The sequence below is a fragment of the Fringilla coelebs genome (assembly GCF_963513975.1).
Source record: "Fringilla coelebs genome assembly, chromosome: 17".
NCBI classification, from domain to species: domain Eukaryota; kingdom Metazoa; phylum Chordata; class Aves; order Passeriformes; family Fringillidae; genus Fringilla; species Fringilla coelebs.
The window spans coordinates 3608449-3627569 of NC_140043.1; the positions used below are offsets into that span (position 1 = coordinate 3608449).

At 49.2% G+C, this 19121-nt stretch overlaps 2 protein-coding genes across 2 annotated transcripts; both read left to right on the forward strand.

The window, feature by feature from the left end:
• The first annotated feature begins 6346 nt into the window (after positions 1-6346).
• MIF (macrophage migration inhibitory factor) lies at positions 6347-8491 on the forward strand. Its single transcript, XM_084217232.1, has 3 exons — positions 6347-6578; positions 7453-7625; positions 8262-8491. The coding sequence occupies exons 1-3, from the start codon at positions 6471-6473 to the stop codon at positions 8326-8328; spliced, it is 348 nt and encodes a 115-aa protein (XP_084073358.1). The 5' UTR covers positions 6347-6470; the 3' UTR covers positions 8329-8491.
• Positions 8492-9533: 1042 nt separating this feature from the next.
• On the forward strand, positions 9534-18410 carry DDX51 (DEAD-box helicase 51). The gene is made up of 16 exons (XM_084217534.1): positions 9534-9574; positions 9787-10133; positions 10526-10773; positions 10869-11019; positions 11655-11800; positions 12130-12201; positions 12386-12492; positions 13024-13132; positions 13497-13642; positions 14305-14497; positions 15096-15211; positions 15301-15417; positions 16309-16410; positions 16664-16727; positions 16938-17072; positions 17959-18410. Exons 1-16 carry the CDS (start codon positions 9552-9554, stop codon positions 17983-17985), a joined length of 2103 nt encoding a protein of 700 aa, XP_084073660.1. The 5' UTR covers positions 9534-9551; the 3' UTR covers positions 17986-18410.
• The last annotated feature ends 711 nt before the right edge of the window (positions 18411-19121 follow it).

Below are 19121 nucleotides of genomic sequence, written 5' to 3' on the forward strand. Positions count from 1 at the left end.
AAGCTCAGAACTCAGAAACAACTGGGCACAAAGACACCCATCACTTTTAACATGGAGAGATGGTCAAACCATTTATTGTATCCCCATCAGCATTTTCAAGCTGCTCTCCCCACACATCTCCCTGTGAATACCCCCTACCAAATGCCATGTGATCCCTTTGAATCCCTTCTCTCATGCAAGGCTCTTCCAGGCAGCAGTGAGAACTGATCCCAGCCCTGCCACACATCCCTCCAGTCTGGATAAAAGCAGCTCATGTCAGAAAGCCTGTGGATTTCCTATCTCTCAGGAGTTATGACTGCTATGGAACTATTTGCACAACAAAGGAGCAAGTTGAAAACAAGTCTTCTCTGAGCATGTAGAATGCATCATCACAGTGGAAAATCAAGACTGATTTTAAGGAATCTTTGTGGTGACTTAGTCATGGTTCAGGACAGGTCTGCACAACATGTGTCACGGGGGGGTTTTGTTATGGTCTATTCCACAGAGAGAGTTTCAGACCTCACAATTGAATTATTCATCCAATTTTTAAAAAAACAATTACTAGGCTTGCATAGAGAGGTACATTACAACCTGCACTCAGTCTCTGAAACACTTGCTTTTCCACTGGTTTAAAGACTGGGCTGTATCCAAACACGAGGGCTCATTTTGGGTGCTTTGGTTTCCAGAGGGCAAAGCTGGGTTCCCTCCAGGCCAGGGCACTGGCTGTGTTAGCGGCCTGCAGAGGGCACATTCACCCTCCTGAGACACTCCCACCCCTGTCAGTGCACCTGCTGAAGGTGTCACTGACTGTTTAGAGGCTCCTGAGGTGCTTACTGGCACAGTGGGCTGGGCCAGCTTGTGGGTGAGTGAGAAATAAAGCTGAGAACAAGGTGAGCTTAAAAAAAACCCCTGCTCGTGGTCCAAAGGTGCCTAAATTCATTGTTAACACAAATATAAGCAAGGATAAAGTTCCAGAATCTTTTGCAGGGAAGCTCACCCAACAATTATCAAAAGCATTGGGCAAACCAGCACAGGTAAGTTCATGTGCTGAAATGTTTTCCTCCTTTAGCCAGCTGTGCCTATGAGGTGTTTTTGAGTGATAGCCTTGATAAACTAATATAGGTAATGACTCACCAGAATTTGCAGTCTTCTCTCTGGGAGAATATCAAATACTTGTTCACTGTAACTGAGTTTTGTTGAGGTCTCAAAACCCTGGAGTATTCAAACTAGCTTTGTGTGGGATGATATTGCATGTAGTTATCTGTATGTGAAGACAGACAGGTATGTGGGGATGTGTCCACAGGTACCTGTGAATACCTCTGCAGAACCTGGCTGACTGAAAAGCAAAGCTCAGCCTCCACTTCCTTGCTGAGTCCTGTTGAATAAGTGCCTGTTATTTACCAAACTGCCTGAACCTAGTGGTTACTGTTGAAGTCCAAAAATTATTTATTTAGCTTGCTTGGACATCTGGCAAAAATATCTGTGTGGCATCCTGCAATTTGTAGTCAAAATAGTGGAGTAAAAGCTGCCTGCTGGTTTCACTACCAAACTGGAGGGGTTTTCCCTGCCAAAACATATGGCAAAATATATACAGCATGCTACTGAGGTGAAGTCCTGAAATACTGGTATTGAGGGTCTTATAAGGATTTATAAGGCTGTTATTTTCCTAATACTGACTGGTCACTAGTCACTGTATTAGTTGCATACTGAAGGTTGTAGAATATGAAAAACTCAAGAAAACTTCTCCACAGAGCTGTAAGCTTCCCAACATGAGCTGTACCTCAGTTGCTGTAGCAGCAGGAACTTTAGTGAATTAGCTGTGGATCTGTAGCTGCTTGTTTAAGCACCCTTTGTGCTTATTCACTGCCCATTTTCAGAAAATGTTTACTTTGCTCAGGGAGAGATGCTTTGAAACTGTGGAAAGAATGAAGTTTTGGTGCCTACAGAAAGGGCTCTGAGGGCTCCCCAGCAAACCTTTCTCTATGCACTGGGATACCTGAACACATTAAATTCTCATGTAAAACTGATTTGTTTTATCACTCTTTAAAAAAGCCAATTTTTATCAGTCTAGCAAACAAGTACTTGCTGTTGGGGGGGCAAGGGGTGTGTCTTGCATAACAACTTCTGAATATAAAGCTAGAGGCCAAGGCTGGGATGCAGCTGGAACAGGTTTGTGCAGCTGTGTGGAAGGGCTATGTAATGGGACTCAGAAATATACAGGGAATAACAAAGAAATGTTTTCTGAAGAGGACATAGAAGCCCTTCGTGACAAAGGAGGCAATAGGAAAGGGAGAGTCTCTTAGTTATAACACAGAAAGAAGGAAAGGACTAGGGTGGGCTGGAATGCAGAGCTTTCCTCTCACAGGAAACTGTGCCATTTGGGGAAAATACAGATTTTTAATCAAATAGGGTTTTTTCCAACTGGAACAACAGTTCCAAATATTTTCAAACTGCTCTAAGAAGAAAATAATGCTGATTAATGTCTCAACTTGATTTTTCTTTTAATAGTGATAACCTGCTTCCTGGGTAGGAGTTAAAGGAATGGATGTACCTACATTTGGCATAAAGTCAAGAGCACATGGTGTCCAGACAGGGGAGAACGGGGCCAAGCAAGTGGTACCTCAGCAGGATCTCCTTGGCTTATCCTGTACTGCCGTGGTCTGATGCACCTCACACCCAAACAAACTGTAAATGATGGCCAAGACTAATTACCCAGACAACTCCTGGTACTCAGGCTAGCTTGTTTTACCAAGAGGGTGAACTGCTGCTGAGTTCCAACGATGCGCTGCTAATAAACGTGGGTAAGAACAGCACAGAGGGCAGATGAGTGCCAGAGGAACTGATCCCCAGATTCCCCAGTGTGTGGATCTGACACTGTGTATTAGCAGCAGGGAAAATCGAGGGCTGGTCATTAATATTAACATAGATACTTTCTTCTGTTTGTCCTGATATCAAGAACAAAAGCAGGATTAGGCTGTATTTTGTTTAATGAGGTGCATGTTGATTTAGGCCTCTGCTGTGTCAGTTCACATTTCCCTCAGCAGGGAAGACTGCAGCAGGAGCCAGTGAGGTGCAAAATCTCTCTGGAACGCAATGGGGCAGCAGGACCATTGCACTCCCCCCTCGCCCCTGACCTTCCCACACGGGCAGGGAGAGCCTGGTGGCTCGGAGGAGGCGCTGCAGATATGACAGGTCACTGAGCTCCTGGAGCACCTGGACTAGGAAGCCTAAAAAATGTGGGGTCTTTGTACTGGCTTTTGACACAGGAGTGAGGATCTTGGAGTAGAACGCAAATCTAGACAGCAAGATGTCAACAAATGAAAGCCTTGCATATCAAAAGCATGCACTTATTTTCTCTGCAGTTTAGGTACATAAATGCCTTCCTGGATTTTTAAAACTTTTCTTAATATGGCAAAGAAAATAACATTCTTTTTCTTTTTCCAACAGTATCTAGCAATACAGATCTCTCCTGATCAGGTGATGTCCTTCGGTGGCTCCACAGACCCTTGTGCTGTGTGCTTTCTCTACAGCATTGGAAAGATGGGGGAGCAGGAGAACAAGGTCTTCTCCAAATTGCTTTGTGAACTCATGAGCAAACAGCTGAAAATACCATCTGACAGGTGAACTCATACAGCAGCTTGTCTGACATGACTTTCCACAGATTGTTAAAACTATTCATCCCAGGCTGGTCCTTTGGTGTTCTCTATTAATGTGCTAATTGAAGACATAAAATGCCAGGTCAACTGAGCACCTCCCCAGCTAAAAAGAAAAGAGCCATTGCATGAGCTGCAATGCTGATGTCCAGAAGCTGCAGAATTCCTTGGTTAAAATGATGTAGGTTCAAGCACTGTATGTACCCACAGATGTCACCCAGTACAGACACAAGAACTTGAACACTAGGAACTCCAGAATGCAAGCAGGTGGGGCATTAAAAGGGGCAGGAGGAAGGGAGTGCAAGGCCTGGGAAGGATAAAGCCCCAGGGGAGATCTGCAGCCTGACCAGCCCGCAGCACTCTGCTCTCAGCTGTTAACGGTGCTGTCTTCCCTTCCAGAATCTACATCAGCTTCTTTGACATCAGTCCAGACAATGTGGGCTGGAATAACACCACCTTTGCTTGAGGTGCCCTGGGGTGAGCACAGTTTACTCCTGAGCCCTCACCATGGTTGAGAGCTGCAGTTCCAGTCACCTCCTGGCATCTGCCAGATGCAAAAGGCATCGGTATCTTAGTTGGTGCTACCCACTGCTGTTTATCTTGCCTGCTGCTTAAATAAAAATGCAGCAGAAACCTTAAGTCTGAGACTGTCTTGCTACACTGGGAAGACCTATAGTTGAGATGGAGGGTGCCTTCTCAAAATACTCTCAAGAGAAGCTTTTCCTTTCAAAAAAAGGTTTAGTCATATATGAAGATGAACACTCCTTTTGCCTTTGCCCTGTCCTCGAGAGCCAAATTTCAAGAAGAGATAAATATACCTTGACCCGGTTTCGAGATACATTTAATAGATGTGCAAACGTTGCACATGGACCTCCCTTCAAAAGGAGCAAAGACATGATTACCTCTTATTTAAAAGGGATGGATTGCAGTCCAGGTCCTCTTTAGGCCTAACACTACAGGGATATCTAGCTGAGTAACCAAAAAAATTGTGCTGGGAGTCTCCCAGGCCTCAGCACAGGCAGAGGGAGTGAGTGGAAAAAACCACTGTTCACCACTGTGCCCTCCCCTTTTCATCCATTGAACAATTTGTAGTGACAGGGAAGATTAGAGCACAGCTCAGAAAGAGGCAGAGGCACAGCAAGCCACAGTAATTCCTAGGGACTGAAGTAGTGAATTAATTATGAAAGGAAGATTTGCATACAAATATTAATTATTTAAGCCCTTGGTTAGATAAGATCATTTGCTTCCAAAGTAAAATAAAAGATTGAGTAGAGAGGTTTCCTGAAATTCTATAGTTAAGTGTACTGTGAGTTTTTTCTGGAAGAGCAAACCTTATCACACCCCCGTTCTGAACTCTATTGTTAACATCCCATTGTCCCTACCACAGCTTTGCTTTGCAGCCACAGACTTTAAATACAGACCTGCACCTCAAACAACAAAAATGCTTTGTTGGGATAACAAATGGAAGCTGCTTTGGTGAAAGCTTCTTTCTTAGTCAGGGAGGCAAAAGAGAATGAAATTGCAGATGTCTCTCCTTTGAGTGGCTGCATATCCAGGGGCTGCCACTCTGGGCCTGGCAGGCCACAGGGCTGCCGGTGGTGACATTGCTCTCAAGCTTTTCTCCCTGCACAGGTACAATCCCCACCCCACCTCCATGCAACAAACCCAGGAGGCAGGAAAGTGAGGGGAATAAGTGGGACTATGCAATGGCAGGGAGCTGAGGATATCAAAGGGAGGAAACTTAATCAGCTCTTAGTGGCTGTTCTTAAGCACTGTTAATCGCTGGGAAAAGAAGTGCTGCAGCTCTCAGCATGATAACCTGTGTCACTCCGATGCATTCCCATCCAGTGTATGACCATCCCTTACTCCTCATTCGGGGCTATGACTGCTCACATCTGTACGTGTGGGCAAGCTTTCCAGCAGCAGCAATGCACGATTGCTGTGTGTGCAGTGTCTGGGCAGAGAGGGCTCCGGGCCTGATCCTCTTTAGCCTTCCTGTGAGTCATTTCGTGAGCAGAGCAGCGCTGCCGCCGTCGGGGCAGGCAAGAGCCAGGGTGGGGAGCCGTGCCCTGGCAGCCTACGTGCATGGCATCACACAGCACAGCGTACGGCTCGGCTCTGCCGCCTCTCACCTCCAATAGGCACGCACCAGTTCATTGCTAAGCAAAACAAAACTCACTTCTGCCGCTTTCCAGTATAAAAGTATGATGTGAAAATGGGGAGGCTGAGGAGCAATAGGTAATTTTTAATTTGACTGAAATACATTAGAGAATCATTTATATGGCAGCAAGGCAGACGTTTCTGCTTACACCGAGCTAAAGCTGTATACACCGTTAAAGCAAAACCGCTACAAATGTTACTTTATTTTGCAAAAAAAAAAACCTTTCCGGAGTCAGGGCAAGTACTCCTTTTTGCAAGTGCCAAGCTGGGGCCTATTCCCCTCTCTGGCCCTGATCCCGCAGAAACCAGTGGCAGTGCCACAGCGGTAGCATCACATGCCCTGATACCAGGTTATGTATGAGCTGCCCAGAGTGCCCGGACCCCGTTCCAGGAAGGAGCCTGCAACAAACTCTCAAAAAATGTTCAGAGGGGGAGACCTCCAGTCGAGAGCCGGCCGCGGGAGGGGTCAGCACGCCGCAGCGGGGCTGCAGACCACGGAGCCGGTGTGAGCGTGTGTCCCCGCCCCGCTCCCTCCCCTCCCTGCCGGGCGGGGCCGCTTCACGTCCGGGGCGGCCCCGCGCACTAAAAGCGCCGCTGACGCCTCCCCGTTCCACTGTGCTGGTCTCACCGCTCGGTTAGGCTCCCGTCGCCGGCCTCGCCGCCCCCACCGCCGCCACCATGCCCATGTTCGCAATCTACACCAATGTCTGCAAGGACGCCGTGCCCGACAGCCTGTTGGGCGACCTCACCCAGCAGCTGGCCAAGGCCACTGGCAAGCCCGCGCAGGTGAGGGCGGGCGGCGGGGCCGGCCCGCGCGGGGAGCGGGGCGAGCACGTGCGCGGCGCGCCCGGCGGGAGGGGCGGCGGCGGCGGCGGAGCGGCCCGGGGGCACCTCCGCTCCCTCGGGGCCTGGGGCGGGCGGGCCGCGGCCGCCGAGGAGCAGCTGCGGCACAGCACGGCGGCGGCCCCGCTGCTCCGGAGGAAGGAGCTGGTGCCCGTTCCGCCCCGCGGCGCTGAGTCTCCCGATGGCCGGCCCCTGGCTGGAGCAGCAGCCGGGCCTGCAGGAGCGCGGTGCTCACGTAGCCGGGGATGCGCTGCGCCTGTGCTGGCGGTCGTGATTCGAGCGGCGGAGCTGCGCAGTGGCGCGGACACAGCCGGGCAGAGGCTCGGATAAACCGAGCGCTGCGGGCAGTTCCCGCCGGCTCAGCCATCCGACACGGCCCCTCCTGGGCCAGAGCGCAGCAGCCCCAGGAGCCCGATAAGACTGAATCGGTGCCCGGCTCTCCGGCAGGTCCGTGATTTGGGGATGTGAGCCCTGGCACGCAGGCACAGTTTTTGGGCCTTCATCTCGCTCCGCCCCGCGCGGTGGCGCGGCTGCGGCGGGCAGGAGTGCCTGCCTCGCCGGTGGCTTTGTGCACACATAACCGCGTTCCTAAAGCTGAGAACCGGGCCGAGGGTCCCCGCAGCGCCCAGGGCCGTGCCCCCCGTGGGGGCTGGCGCGCCTGAGCCTCCCTTGGGAAGTGCGCAGGGGGCAGCACTGAAGAGCTGCCTTACCCCAATACAACTGCTCAGTTTAGAGTTGGTACCTAAAGCAGATTTTTGTCGGGAGAGGGCAGTTCAGACAGCCTGTAACGGAGTGTTTCCCTCCCTTCCTCCCGCAGTATATAGCTGTGCACATCATACCTGACCAGATGATGTCCTTCGGGGGCTCCACTGATCCCTGCGCGCTCTGCAGCCTCTACAGCATCGGCAAAATAGGAGGGCAGCAGAACAAGACTTACACCAAGATGCTGTGTGATCTGATCTCGAAGCACTTGCACGTATCTGCAGACAGGTAAGGCTGGGACAAGGTTTAACTGTATTTACCTGGCTTTCTGAAACTGCTTTGAAAAGTCTGTTTAAAAATGTAAAGTGCCAGGACTAAGTCCATGTGTTTTGGAGAATACCAAGTGATTGCTTGCAGCACTTTTATGTCCATGTAAGAATTCGGTGCCCGCCTCTTTCCCTGGAGAGTCGTCTGTTCAATGGCTTTCTGCTCTGAGAGTAGGGAAAAACACCAGAGCACTGACAAGTTGCTCAGTGTGTTTTTTGCCTCTGAGGTGTGATGTCTTGTCCTGTGGGGAAGCAAGGCTAAAAGCACGAGCAAGGAGCAGTGACAGCCTGGAGCTGGGAGACAGGAGTAGAAGGCAGCAGGCTGTGAGCAGCCTCCCACAGGCTAAACAGAATCTCTCTGGTGTCTGGACAGTCCCTGACTGCAGAATAATTTGTATTTTAAAAAAAGAGAAAAAGTACAAATTTGAGGACTGAGAAATATTGACTGTTCGGAGGCTCCACCAGATTTTTGGTAAAGATGAAGCTTGATGTTTTTTCAAGCAGAATAATGGGAAACACTGTCTCTTGTTGTGTTGTCCCAGCTTATATAAATGAGTTAATAAGGTCGTTGTTACTTCCTCCTGTACCTCTTCTGCAGGGTCTACATCAACTACTTCGACATGAACGCTGCCAACGTGGGCTGGAATGGCTCCACCTTTGCATAGAGCTCTCCCGTCTGTCTGAAGAGGCTGTTCCTGGACCTCCCCTCACCCTACCCCGTAGCAGAGACCACAGCACAAATGGCCCCGTGTTGCACTTTGTGCGCTCTCACAGATTGATGGCTCCTTGCTAGTGTGTTTAAATATTGCTGCTTCAACATTCCTCTGTTTTCTCTGTGTAGAAAACAAATAAAGATTTAGAAGTAAGCTGTGTGGTGTAGGCTTTGGCAGGCTGGCGATGGAGTTGGGCAATTGCTAACATGTCTGTTCCACTCTGATCATAAAGCAAACAAAGGAATGTTTTGGGGTTGCCCTTGTTTCTTAGACACAGTATTTCACACTATGGTGGTGGTGGTGCTTGGGGCTGGTTCCTGACAGCACTCCAGTGATTTTTACCTTGCTGTAGGTGCGTTCAGGGCTGCTCCGTGCTCTGAGGTTTGTTTTTGGGTTGTGTCTGCTGTTCCTGCAGTCCTTAGATCAGCCCTGTGCCTGCTGCTTCAGGGCAGCTTTCCTCTGAGGATGTGCCGTCTGTGAGTGGCCAGGGGAGCACAGAAGGAGTGCTTTTGCTCGCTGAGGGGAAATGCTGTTACCCACATTGCTACACTCCAGGCAGCGGGGATGGCCCTCGGTGCCATGGGAGCTCTGCAGGGGCCGGCAGCGCTGTGAGGAGCTTCAGTGTGCTCTGCCAGCCTGTCCTTCCCTGGTGCTGTGCTCTGTCCCACACGGATGCTGCGCTGTCCCTCACAGGTGCTGAGCTGTGTCCTGCACTGATGCTGTGCCCTTTTCCAGCCCACTCCTCGCTGGTGCTGTGCTGTGCCAGCCTGTCCCTCAGGTCCTGAGCTGTGTCCCTCACAGATGCTGTGCTATGCCGCGTCCCTCACGGATGCTGTGCCCTGTCCCTCACAGGGGCTGTGCCCTTTCCCAGCCTGTCCCTCGGGGGGGCTGTGCCCTGTCCCTCATAGGGGCTGTGCCCTTTCCCAGCCCGTCCCGGGCCGGTGCTGTCCCGTGTCCCGTCCCGTCCCGGCGCTCCCGGTACCGCCGCTCCCGTCCCTCCCCTCAGCGCTTTCCCGCCCTCCCCTCAGGGTCCCTCTCTGCGCACGCGCGGCGCTGCCCCCCCCCACCATTCACCCCCGGCCGGCAGGGGGCGCGCTCGCCTCGCGCCTGCCGGAGGCTTCCCTGGCGGGGCGCGATGACGTCACCCGTGTGCGCCGGCGCGGCGCGGCGTGGCCATGGCGCTGTTCTGCATCCGCAGGTACGGCGGGCACGGCCCTGCTCCCGCTCCCCGCTCTTCTCCCCGCTCCCCGCTCTTCTCCCCGCTCCCCGCTCCTCTCCCCGCTCTCCTCCTACACCCGCACCCTGCCCCTGCCCCGGGCGCTCCCTCAGCCGCGGGCCCGGGCGCGGGTGCGCGTCCGGAGCTCTGTTCGGGCGGGCGGTGCCTGAGGGGGTTTGTGTGGGCTGCTGCAGGTACGGCGAGGAGGACGAGCACGAGGAGGAGGCGGAGAGCCGGGCGCGGGTCCTGCTGGAGCGGCTGCAGCACCAGGCGAGGGCCCGGCAGCAGGAGAAGCAGCGAGAGGCGCCGGCCCAGGGAAGGGAAGGGCCAGAGGAGCCCGGAGAAGGAAAGGGGAAGAGGAAAAGGGAGAGTGAGGAGCAGCCCAGTGCGCACAGACAGAAGAAGCTAAAGACAAAACAGCCCCGCAGCTCTTCGGAAGAAAGGGCTGGCACTGAGGAGGCAGCAGATGGCAGCAGCCCCACAAAGAAGAAGAAAGCAAATAGAAGAAAATCGAGAGTGCAGCCAGAGGGGACTGAAGCAGGTGAGGATAAAGTGAGGCTGTAGGATTTCAGTTCATTGTGGTTGGCAGTTTCCACAGAAAAGTGGACACGAGTTGCTCTTTGAGTACCTTGCCCAGTTTACCTGGTTTTGTTTTCATCTCCTGTGTATGTTCCCACTTTCTTTTTCTCAAGGGAAAGCCCCATCCTGTGAACTTTGAGGATCAGTTTAGTGTGAGGGCAGGAGGGAAGCACATCACATCACCTCAGTCTTGTGGTGTCTATACCGACAAAGAAATGTTTGACTTCTGCACTTGGCTTTAGGAAAAAAGAGCTTGCAAGTTGTTGCCTAAGTCCTGTGTTGTAACATTGCCACATCCCTTTTCTGTGGTGTGCTCTAACCTGTAGCTTTGTATTGCTGTCACCCTAATTCCAGATTCTGAAGAAGATGTCAAACAACAGGAGGACAGCAGAAACAACTTTAAAAAGAAGTCTAATAAAAGGAGGAAGACAGATGAGGAAACACAAGAAAATGAAACAGGGAAGAAAGAGAGCTGTGAAAAAGCTGAAGGGAGTAAAACTACAGAGGAGGAGGTGCCCTCAGCAGCCTCAGGGGAAGGGGCAAATTGTGCACCCTCCAGTATGATGATTCTCGGAGACTACGAAGCAAAGCCAGTGCAGAAGGTAAACAGCTTGACTGAATTTTGACATGATTAGGAATAGAAGGCTTCTCACAAGTTGATTTTACAGATGGTATGCTTTATTCTCCTTCCCCTCAGGTCCAGCCCTTCTTGCCTCAGTGGCTTGCCGAGCCCCGGCGGGTGCAGAAGCGCATCAGGGATAATCTGTGTCCAGTCAGGGACGTGCCAGGAATCCACCCCCGGCTGCTGAGGAAGCTGCAGATGAATGGAATTGACTCCTTTTTTCCAGGTGCCTTGATGGTGCTTTGGTTTCTTTCTAAAGGGACTTAAAGAGTTCCTGCAGTCTGGTGCTGTGTGTTTTGTGTAGGCAGGGAAGTAAAATGCAGGACAGAACGTAGTGCATGGAAGTGATTGTAGGAGATTTAACCCTTCTTTCTCAAAGCTTTGTCTGGGCTGAGGAAAAGTCTGTTACCTGCTCATAAATAGAGCTTGGAGTGATGGCTCAGAGCTGCCCAAAGAGGGAAGTCTTACTCCTGTCCTCCCAGTTTTGCTCCTTGTGGAAGCTTGTGCTTTAGCTCCTTCCTTTCCACTGCTGCTGATCAGAGCTTTCTGGGAATTCATTCAGCTCATTAAAGCACTGCAAAAATATCCAAACAAAAAGAGAAATCTGTTTGTTTTCTGTTATTTTGCCAGTCTTTCAAACAAGCATGATAAATACCAGTTCTTAAATAAGAAAGGACAGCTGGATGCAAGGACAGAGAGTGACCTTAGTCCTGGAGACTTAGGCTGTGTCTGAGGCCTATCAGGGTCATGCTGAGCAGCCAGCACACATTTTCTCATTTCATTAATGCTTTTACATAACATTTTCAGCTCTTGGTGAGTTGGTGGGGCATACAGTGTGTGTTTATCTCTGCTTTTGCTCAGTCCAGGCCGAGGTGATTCCTGCCATTCTGCAGAGTGCAGCCCACGGGTACCTGCTGGGCCGGGGCGGGTTCCGCCCCAGGGACATCTGTGTCTCAGCCCCCACGGGCAGTGGCAAGACCCTGTCCTTTGTCATCCCCATCGTGCAGGTGAGTTCATCCTCAGGGAGGTGGCTCTGAGGAAATGCTGGCATTGCTTTTGTGAACTTCAGAGCAGGTGGAAAAGCCGAGGGATGTGTGGGCATAAGGCGGCAGATTTTCAGCCCAGAGCTGTCTGAGGGAGCTTCTTGTCAGCTTCCCACTGCTTTTCTCAGACAGCAGGCACAGCATGAGGAGTTGGGAGGGTGGAGAGAGAAAAAATGGAAACATAAAACTGGAGGAATGTTTTATGTTTTTTACCATCTTCTCTCTCTAGGTTAGCCCCAGAGCCCTGTTCTCCCCTGTGCTGTTAGGGACTCACTTGGCCTCTGTTTTGGCAGGTTCTGTTGGATCGAGTGGTTTGCCACGTCCGAGCTCTGGCTGTTCTGCCCACCAAAGAACTGGCACAGCAGGTAAGGGGCTCCTCACTGTGTCTGAGCAGAGCTGGGCTGAGGGACAGGCTGTGCAGCCAGTCCTTTGGCTGCTCTGTGGAGCAGGATAAGAGCTGCCAGAGGGTTTGATGCTGTTCATGCAGTGGGAAGTACTTCCTGCAGCTGATGCTGTGGCAGCTGACAAAGCCTCTTGACCTCTTTGCAGGTGAGTAAAGTGTTCAACGTTTACACTGACGGGACAGGTCTGAAGGTCGTTTTGATTACTGGCCAGAAATCTTTTGCAAAGGAGCAGGAGATGCTTGTCCAGAAAAAGTAGGTGAAAAGGTATTTTGACAAGGTTTATGAAGATTGCATGCTAATTAATGTCATTAGGGTGGGGTCAAGATATGGACTACTGCAGTACAGCATCAGGTTATCGTGGTTTTGGATAATGGGTTTATATGCTGGACTCTGGTGGTTCTGTCTTTGTCACAGTGCTTGTTACTGCCCTTTTGTGATTGTAATGTTTTGCTGGATTTTTGGGGATCTTCACCAGCAAATGCTCAGAATGCAAATGTTTACCTTGTGCCCATGGGTACATATCCCTGTGTGGGGTTTTTCTGCAATTAAACTCTTTTGAAGAGCAATGAAGAGTGACACTTTCTGTTTGAAATAGCACTGTGGAGACTGGATTTGATGTCCACCACTGCCCCTGCGTGCTCTCCAGTGTCAGCTCTATATGTGAATTTTGTTATTCCTCAGTTAATTGAGTGGTAGAGAAACCTTAAGGTTTGCTTATTAAGGTCTCTGCTAAGGCTTTATTGTGAGAAGAGAGACTTACTGATGGGCTGCTTGTCCTTTCAGAGTGACAGGCTACTGCAGCCTGGCTGACATAGTGGTGGCCACGCCAGGGAGGCTCACGGATCACATTAACCAGACCCCAGGCTTCAGCCTGACACAGCTTCGCTTCCTGGTGAGTCACCACAGCTCTCCCATCTGAGAGCAGTGTCTGCTGCAGCAGTAATTCCTGCTTGCCTCTTGTGTGCAACAGAAATACCTCTCTGCTGGAGCTGTTGTGTGGGCTTTTCTGCACTCCAGATTGTGGAGGGAGCAGTCACAAGATGAGATGTTTGATTCCAACTCGTGACACGCAAGCATCCACCCACTTCCTCTTCTCTCAGTCTCTTGCAAGGTTGGAGTAAGGATGGGCAAGGAAAGCAATTCTGTTGACTAGAAGCTTCCATTGTCTTACCTTCTGGCTCACTGGTTACAGATACAAAGGAAAATAAAAGCTGCCAGTATTTAACAAGTGGTGGTTTTCATCCTTGTGAACTCAGATCGTGGATGAGGCTGACCGTATGATTGATGACATGCACCAGAACTGTCTCAACCAAATTGTCAAAGCTGCATTCCAAGGAGAAAGTCACTCTGGCTCCAACATGCTTTTTCAGAGGACCAAGCCAGGGCCTTTAACAGCAGCCAGGTAAGTTGCAGAGTGCATTTCTTTGAACTGGTAGTATGGACACCACAACTTGCATGTCACTGCCCTGCTTCAGTGTACACTGCCACACAGAGTCTCAAAGCTTCATTCTTCTGAGAAATGTCTACCAAAATAAGGCAGTGAACAGCTGATGTCAGGGGATGTCCTTCAGGCTAAGTATTGTGTTCTCCAGGCTTTCCTTCTGTAGACTAAAGGAACATCAAGAGAAAGCACAAACATTGCAAATCTGTGATCCATTTGCACAGTAGCTGTAGTAATGCCTTCTGGCAAAGCTGAGTAATGGATCTGGAGGAGAACTCCTGCAATTAACTATCTACAGCTGCTGTTCTTGTACAGCAATGGCAGAGATGAGTCAGAAACTGAGGGGAATGGCCAAGGAAGGACATGACTAGAATGAGAACATGGGTAACCAGGGTGCAGGGACTTGTGCAGCAGTAATGGATTGGGGTTGTGCACTTGTCTGAGAATGGTCATCAGTTCTGTCTGTGAACTCCACCATAAAACAGAGCCAACAGGAGAGGCCCAGGGCAGGAAAAGAGCATCAAAGAGCATTGATTGCTTCCCTTTCATCATGTGAAGGCACTTGGGGTGAAGTTCCTTTGCCCCATCCTCAAAGCCCAGTTTCTGTGTGCTGTTTCTTTCAGTTCCTGCTCTCCTCAGATACCCTTACAGAAACTGCTGTTTTCAGCCACACTGACCCAGGACCCAGAGAAATTGCAGCAGCTGGATTTATTCCAGCCTCGTCTCTTCACATCTGTGTATTCTGAGAAAAATAGAGATGGAACAGAAACTGAACAAAATACCAATAATAAATACACGCTCCCAGAGGGACTATCGGTATGATGTGAATTCTTTTGAATAAGTTATACTTGAAGATTTGTTTTATTCTGGACTAATTGTGGCTCTACCCTAAAACAGCTGTGTCTTCCCTATGTTTCCTTACAAAAGTGGCTCTGGGAGTATATATGACCCAGAGAGCTGTACCTTTGCACATTTGTTTTCTCACTACTCAATATTCATTGGGTTAAGACTTGATTTTTTTTTTTAATCAATCTGTCTTCATGTGGAATTACATTTATCAGCAATGGGGAGTGGAACTAGGAAGTCATAATAATGATAGTAGTCCCTATCAGTTGTCCATATGTCTAACATTCATTTCAAGACATGTGTGCACAGGCCAGGAGGGCAGTGCATGTTCTTACTTGCTGTGGAGATACAAGAGCATTAGAACAGCTCGGGTCTCCTGTCTCCACTGGTGTTGTGTCCTGCCAGCCTGTTTATTCTAAAGGGGATTGCATTATGGGCTCTGGTTTTGCTGCTGTTAGTCAGCTGTAAAACATCCAGGCCTGTGTAGGTCGTGGGCAGGCAGGGGGTTTCAGGGTAGTCTTGGCAAGAAGTGATTTTTCTCTCTGAACTCCTTCCCTGTTGACTGCAGCAATGTTACGTGCCTTGTGACCTGAATTCCAAGCCCTTGATCCTCTTGTATTTCATGCTGAAAATGAAATTCACCCGTGTGTTGTGCTTCACCAACTCCAGGGAAGCCTCCCACAGGTAAACATGGATGAGATGACTCCAGTGGTGTTTGTCAAGGGATCTTTCAGAGGTGAAGAAGTGACAGTTTCTCTCTCGTTTGCCTGCAGGTTGTTCCTGCTGGTTCAAGCCTTTGGTGGAGTCACGGTGGCGGAGTTTTCTTCTCGGTTAACTCCAAATGAGAGAAAGAGAACCATGAAGGAGTTTGAACAAGGAAAAATACAACTGTGAGCATCTTAAACTAGTTTCCTGTGTGTTTTCCAGCAGAGGCTGGTTGCAGTGTAAAAAGCTAAACAGAACAAGGGACACAGTTGGGACACAGTTACTTGGGGTCTTCTGAAACATGCAGGAGTCTGTTGCAGAAGGGGTGTGAGACTTGGATTTGTGACTTTGATCCTTCATGTAACTCAGCCTGTTCTAATCTAGCTGCAGTCTGAATTTCCTCTGTTGTTTTACAACAAGCAATAAATATAAATTTGAGTTCCTAGAGTTGCCAAAACACACAGGTTTGCAAATCTGGAGTTTGTAGGGTGGGAATGGGTGTTTGTGCTTGAACTGTATTTAGTGTTACAGCTTCCTACCAAAGCAATCCCTGCTCAGACTGGCATTACAGATCTACTTCTACCCATGTGTGTGATTTGCATTGTGGTTTTGGTAGCTATATGAGATTGTATCTGTACATTGTCTCTGAGGAAGAGGTTAAAACTTGGGTTTTGGGTGTTTTTTTTATCCAAACCTGGTGTATGAATTCCTCCTTGACTACTGGAATTTCTCACCTCACTATCTGTGTGTTCTGTGCTTGTATGGAATGTTCAGATTCCGTAGAGATTTGTATGAGCTGGGAGGTGTCTGGCATGCTTGGAGGACCTGGAAACACCCAGTAACTTTTCATGCTCAGCAGAGGGTGACAAGCCTGTAGTGATGCTCAGAGGTCTGTGGGCTGCTAACAAGGCCAGTGGCAATAAGGGGTGACTGCTGCCAGCCTTAGGGGCAGAGGCTGACTGTCCAGTTTGAACAGAGATCAGCAGGAGTTGTGCTGTGTTCACTGCTGTTTGATTTGTGTGTGGGTAGTGCCTGAGATGTTACCTGAACATGGCTGTACATACATTTACAAACAGGTTAATCAGCACAGATGCCACAGCCCGAGGGATTGATGTGAAAGGAGTGAAATATGTGATCAACTATGATGCACCCCAGTTCATCAGGACCTATGTTCACCGGTAAGGCAACAGGAACAAGATTCTGAGCTTGGTTTATTTTGAAATATTTAGCAAAGGTGACATGCACTTAAAAGGGCTTTTAGCTTTTCTTTTTACTTTAATATGCAAATAGCTTTCTAGCAAAAATTAAGCCTAGCATTGCTTGGAGTCAGAGTTTCTTAAAACTGGAGAATTTCAGCATCAAAATCTTGGAATTGATAATAGCAGTGATTGTGGGCCTAAACTGACTTGAAGCTACTTTCTCTGTTTTCAGAGTTGGAAGAACAGCTCGTGCAGGAGAAGCAGGTGTTGCTTTCAGCTTGGTCCTTAGAATTCAGGTATGTCTTTGCTGTGGGAATCATTTGGTAAGGATGCACTCAGGGGCATAAGGATCATAAAGTTCCTACTGCTTCCCACCTTTTCCAGTCAGCTGAGCTTTGTGCTTGGAAACTTCAGTTATTTCCTGAGTAAGCAGCATGTTCCCAAATGTGCTGATCCTGTAGCTGCTGGGCAGGGGGGTGTCTCATCTCCAGTCTCATCTCGTGCAGGAGCGGCGGTTCCTGCGGATGCTCAGGGATGCTGGCATCCAGGACATCCAGAAACACCCAGTGAAGGGCAACTCCCTGAAGCCACTGGTGCCCCAGTATGAGGGAGCTCTGTGTAAGCTTGAGAAGACAGTCAAGGTAATTGAAATGGGGAAGAAAAAACAAGCTGTGCAAGTTGCAGTTTGATTTTTGGGGTTTTTTTTCAATTCATGCTTAGCACACAAGTGTTGGAGTCCAGGATCCTTTCCTTCATCTGTGATAATACCAATTCAGCATTGGTGGAGGCAGCACTGGTGGGTGCATTGTTATGGAAAACTCAGTAAGGGTGAGGAGGGGAGAAAGGTTTTCTGTCAAAGTTAGGCAGCATTCCTGGAGGGGTTTGAAAGATGTGTAGCTGTGGCACCTGGGAATTTAGTGGTAGGCTTGGCAGTGCCAGGTACATGGGTAGATTCAATGGTCTTAAGAGTCTTTTTCAACCAAAGCAATTCTGATTTTTGGTGGGTTTTTTCTGTTCTGTCCTTCTCTTTACCTCTGTAGCTGGGATTTTGACAGCTGGGATTTTGTAGCTGGGATTTTTGATCTTAGAGGTCTCTTCCAACCTCATTATTCTATGATTCAGCTACCCAGAGGACTGCAAGCAAAATGCTTGCAGAGATTAAACCTTTTGTCACTACAGAGTTCAAGGCTGTAATGTACAGCTATCTGCAGGCCCTTTTTTATACACCAGTGTGAAGTTGAGAACTTGGAGACAAAAGCAGGGTAGCATTTACCTTGCCAGATGGGTGGACTAGGGATCCTTAATAGACTTTGTGCTGCATGATTTGGGCAAGTATTCTGCTCTCTAATCTGAGAACTCATAAATACCTGGCCCTGAAAAATGATGATTTTGAGTTGTAGACTAGGAATGTTTGAGAACTGGAACAGAAAAGTTTATTAAATGGTCCTGCTCCTCCCTGAAGTCCCTTCTGTGTGACTCTGGGACAGGGGCATCTTCAGTCACCTTCTCAATTTTAATTTTGAACAGAATGAGCGAGCACAGAAGCGAGCCTGAGGAGTGGAAGCTGAGCTGGCTGATGTGTCACTGCAGCTGCTGCGTGGGACAGGCCAGGGGCTGCTCCCCAGCACAGCCACACTGAGTCATGGCCCCTCAGTTCCTCAGCCTTATCATATCTCAAGTCAGCTATTGCAGGCCTTATTCCTCTTTCAAGGACACTGTGGACAGAGTTCAGTTGCTGGTTTAAAAAAAAAAGAAAAAAAGATAAATTTTGAGATACAGGTTGTCTTGAAGAGGACTTTGCATCATATCCTGCTGGCATGTGTAGAATTGCCACCAGGGCCTGATGGAACTGCTGTGCTCCAGTGAGGGCTGGGCCCTCACTCCTGCCTGGGACAGTGGTTCTGTGTGTCTGCAGATGCACAAACACCTGTGCAGTGCCTAAAGCAGAAACGTGTTTGAAGAGCTGCTCTAGGCACAGTGACTCCAACTTTTAAGTAAATATTAAATAAATATTATCTATATTTTTTTAAGTGTCTAATAAAGATTCCTGGGTGCAGGAACTGGATTTTATGATCTTTGTGGGTCCCTTCCAACTCACTGTACTTTATGATTAGGGATGGAGATATTGCTTAAAGGACTTCTCACTGCTACAGCCTTGTCCTTTTCTTGCCTGTGTTGTTTCCCTCCAGTGTTCTATACCAGAGGTAACAGCAGGTATTATTAAGGGTAGATTGATGGTGATGCAGACTGAAATGTCTGATGGCTAATATGAATGTGCTGGAGCCAGCTGGTGTCACTGCAAGCCCTAAGTCTGTATTTGACACATGCCATGGTATTTTTAGCTGTCCTGGCAGAAGGTTTAGGGCTGCCATGTAGCTGTGGCCTGCAGCTACTCTCCAAGGGTTGCTTTTCCTTCAGCAGGAATGGCTCCAGCTCTGGCTTACTGTTTTGCAAAGCAAAATCAACATACACCAGCATTAGCAGTAAAAGATTGAAAGCTGGGAATCTTGAAGAAATGGGGTTTGGGACTGGTGGTTGAATCTTGTTAAGAAAGGAGCAAGGTTGTTTTATAGCAGTGAAGCAGTGTGTTCTGCTGTGAGTGCTTGCTCTCCAGTTGTTTTCCATGGCACGGGTGTCTGGGCTGCTGCTGGAGCCACAGGAATGGAAAGTCCTCTTGTGCAAGAGCTGTG

What these genes read in the sequence shown, in the direction of transcription:
- DDX51 (XM_084217534.1), top strand. Translation starts at nt 9,552, where the DNA reads ATGGCGCTGTTCTGCATCCGCAG. An exon ending in CGCTCCCAGAGGGACTATCG is followed by an intron (nt 14,498 to 15,095) that starts GTATGATGTGAA and finishes TGTTGACTGCAG; the next exon opens with CAATGTTACGTGCCTTGTGA. An exon ending in GAACAAGGAAAAATACAACT is followed by an intron (nt 15,418 to 16,308) that starts GTGAGCATCTTA and finishes ATTTACAAACAG; the next exon opens with GTTAATCAGCACAGATGCCA.
- MIF (XM_084217232.1), top strand. Translation starts at nt 6,471, where the DNA reads ATGCCCATGTTCGCAATCTACACCAATGTCTGCAAGGACGCCGTGCCC. An exon ending in CCACTGGCAAGCCCGCGCAG is followed by an intron (nt 6,579 to 7,452) that starts GTGAGGGCGGGC and finishes TTCCTCCCGCAG; the next exon opens with TATATAGCTGTGCACATCAT. An exon ending in TTGCACGTATCTGCAGACAG is followed by an intron (nt 7,626 to 8,261) that starts GTAAGGCTGGGA and finishes CCTCTTCTGCAG; the next exon opens with GGTCTACATCAACTACTTCG.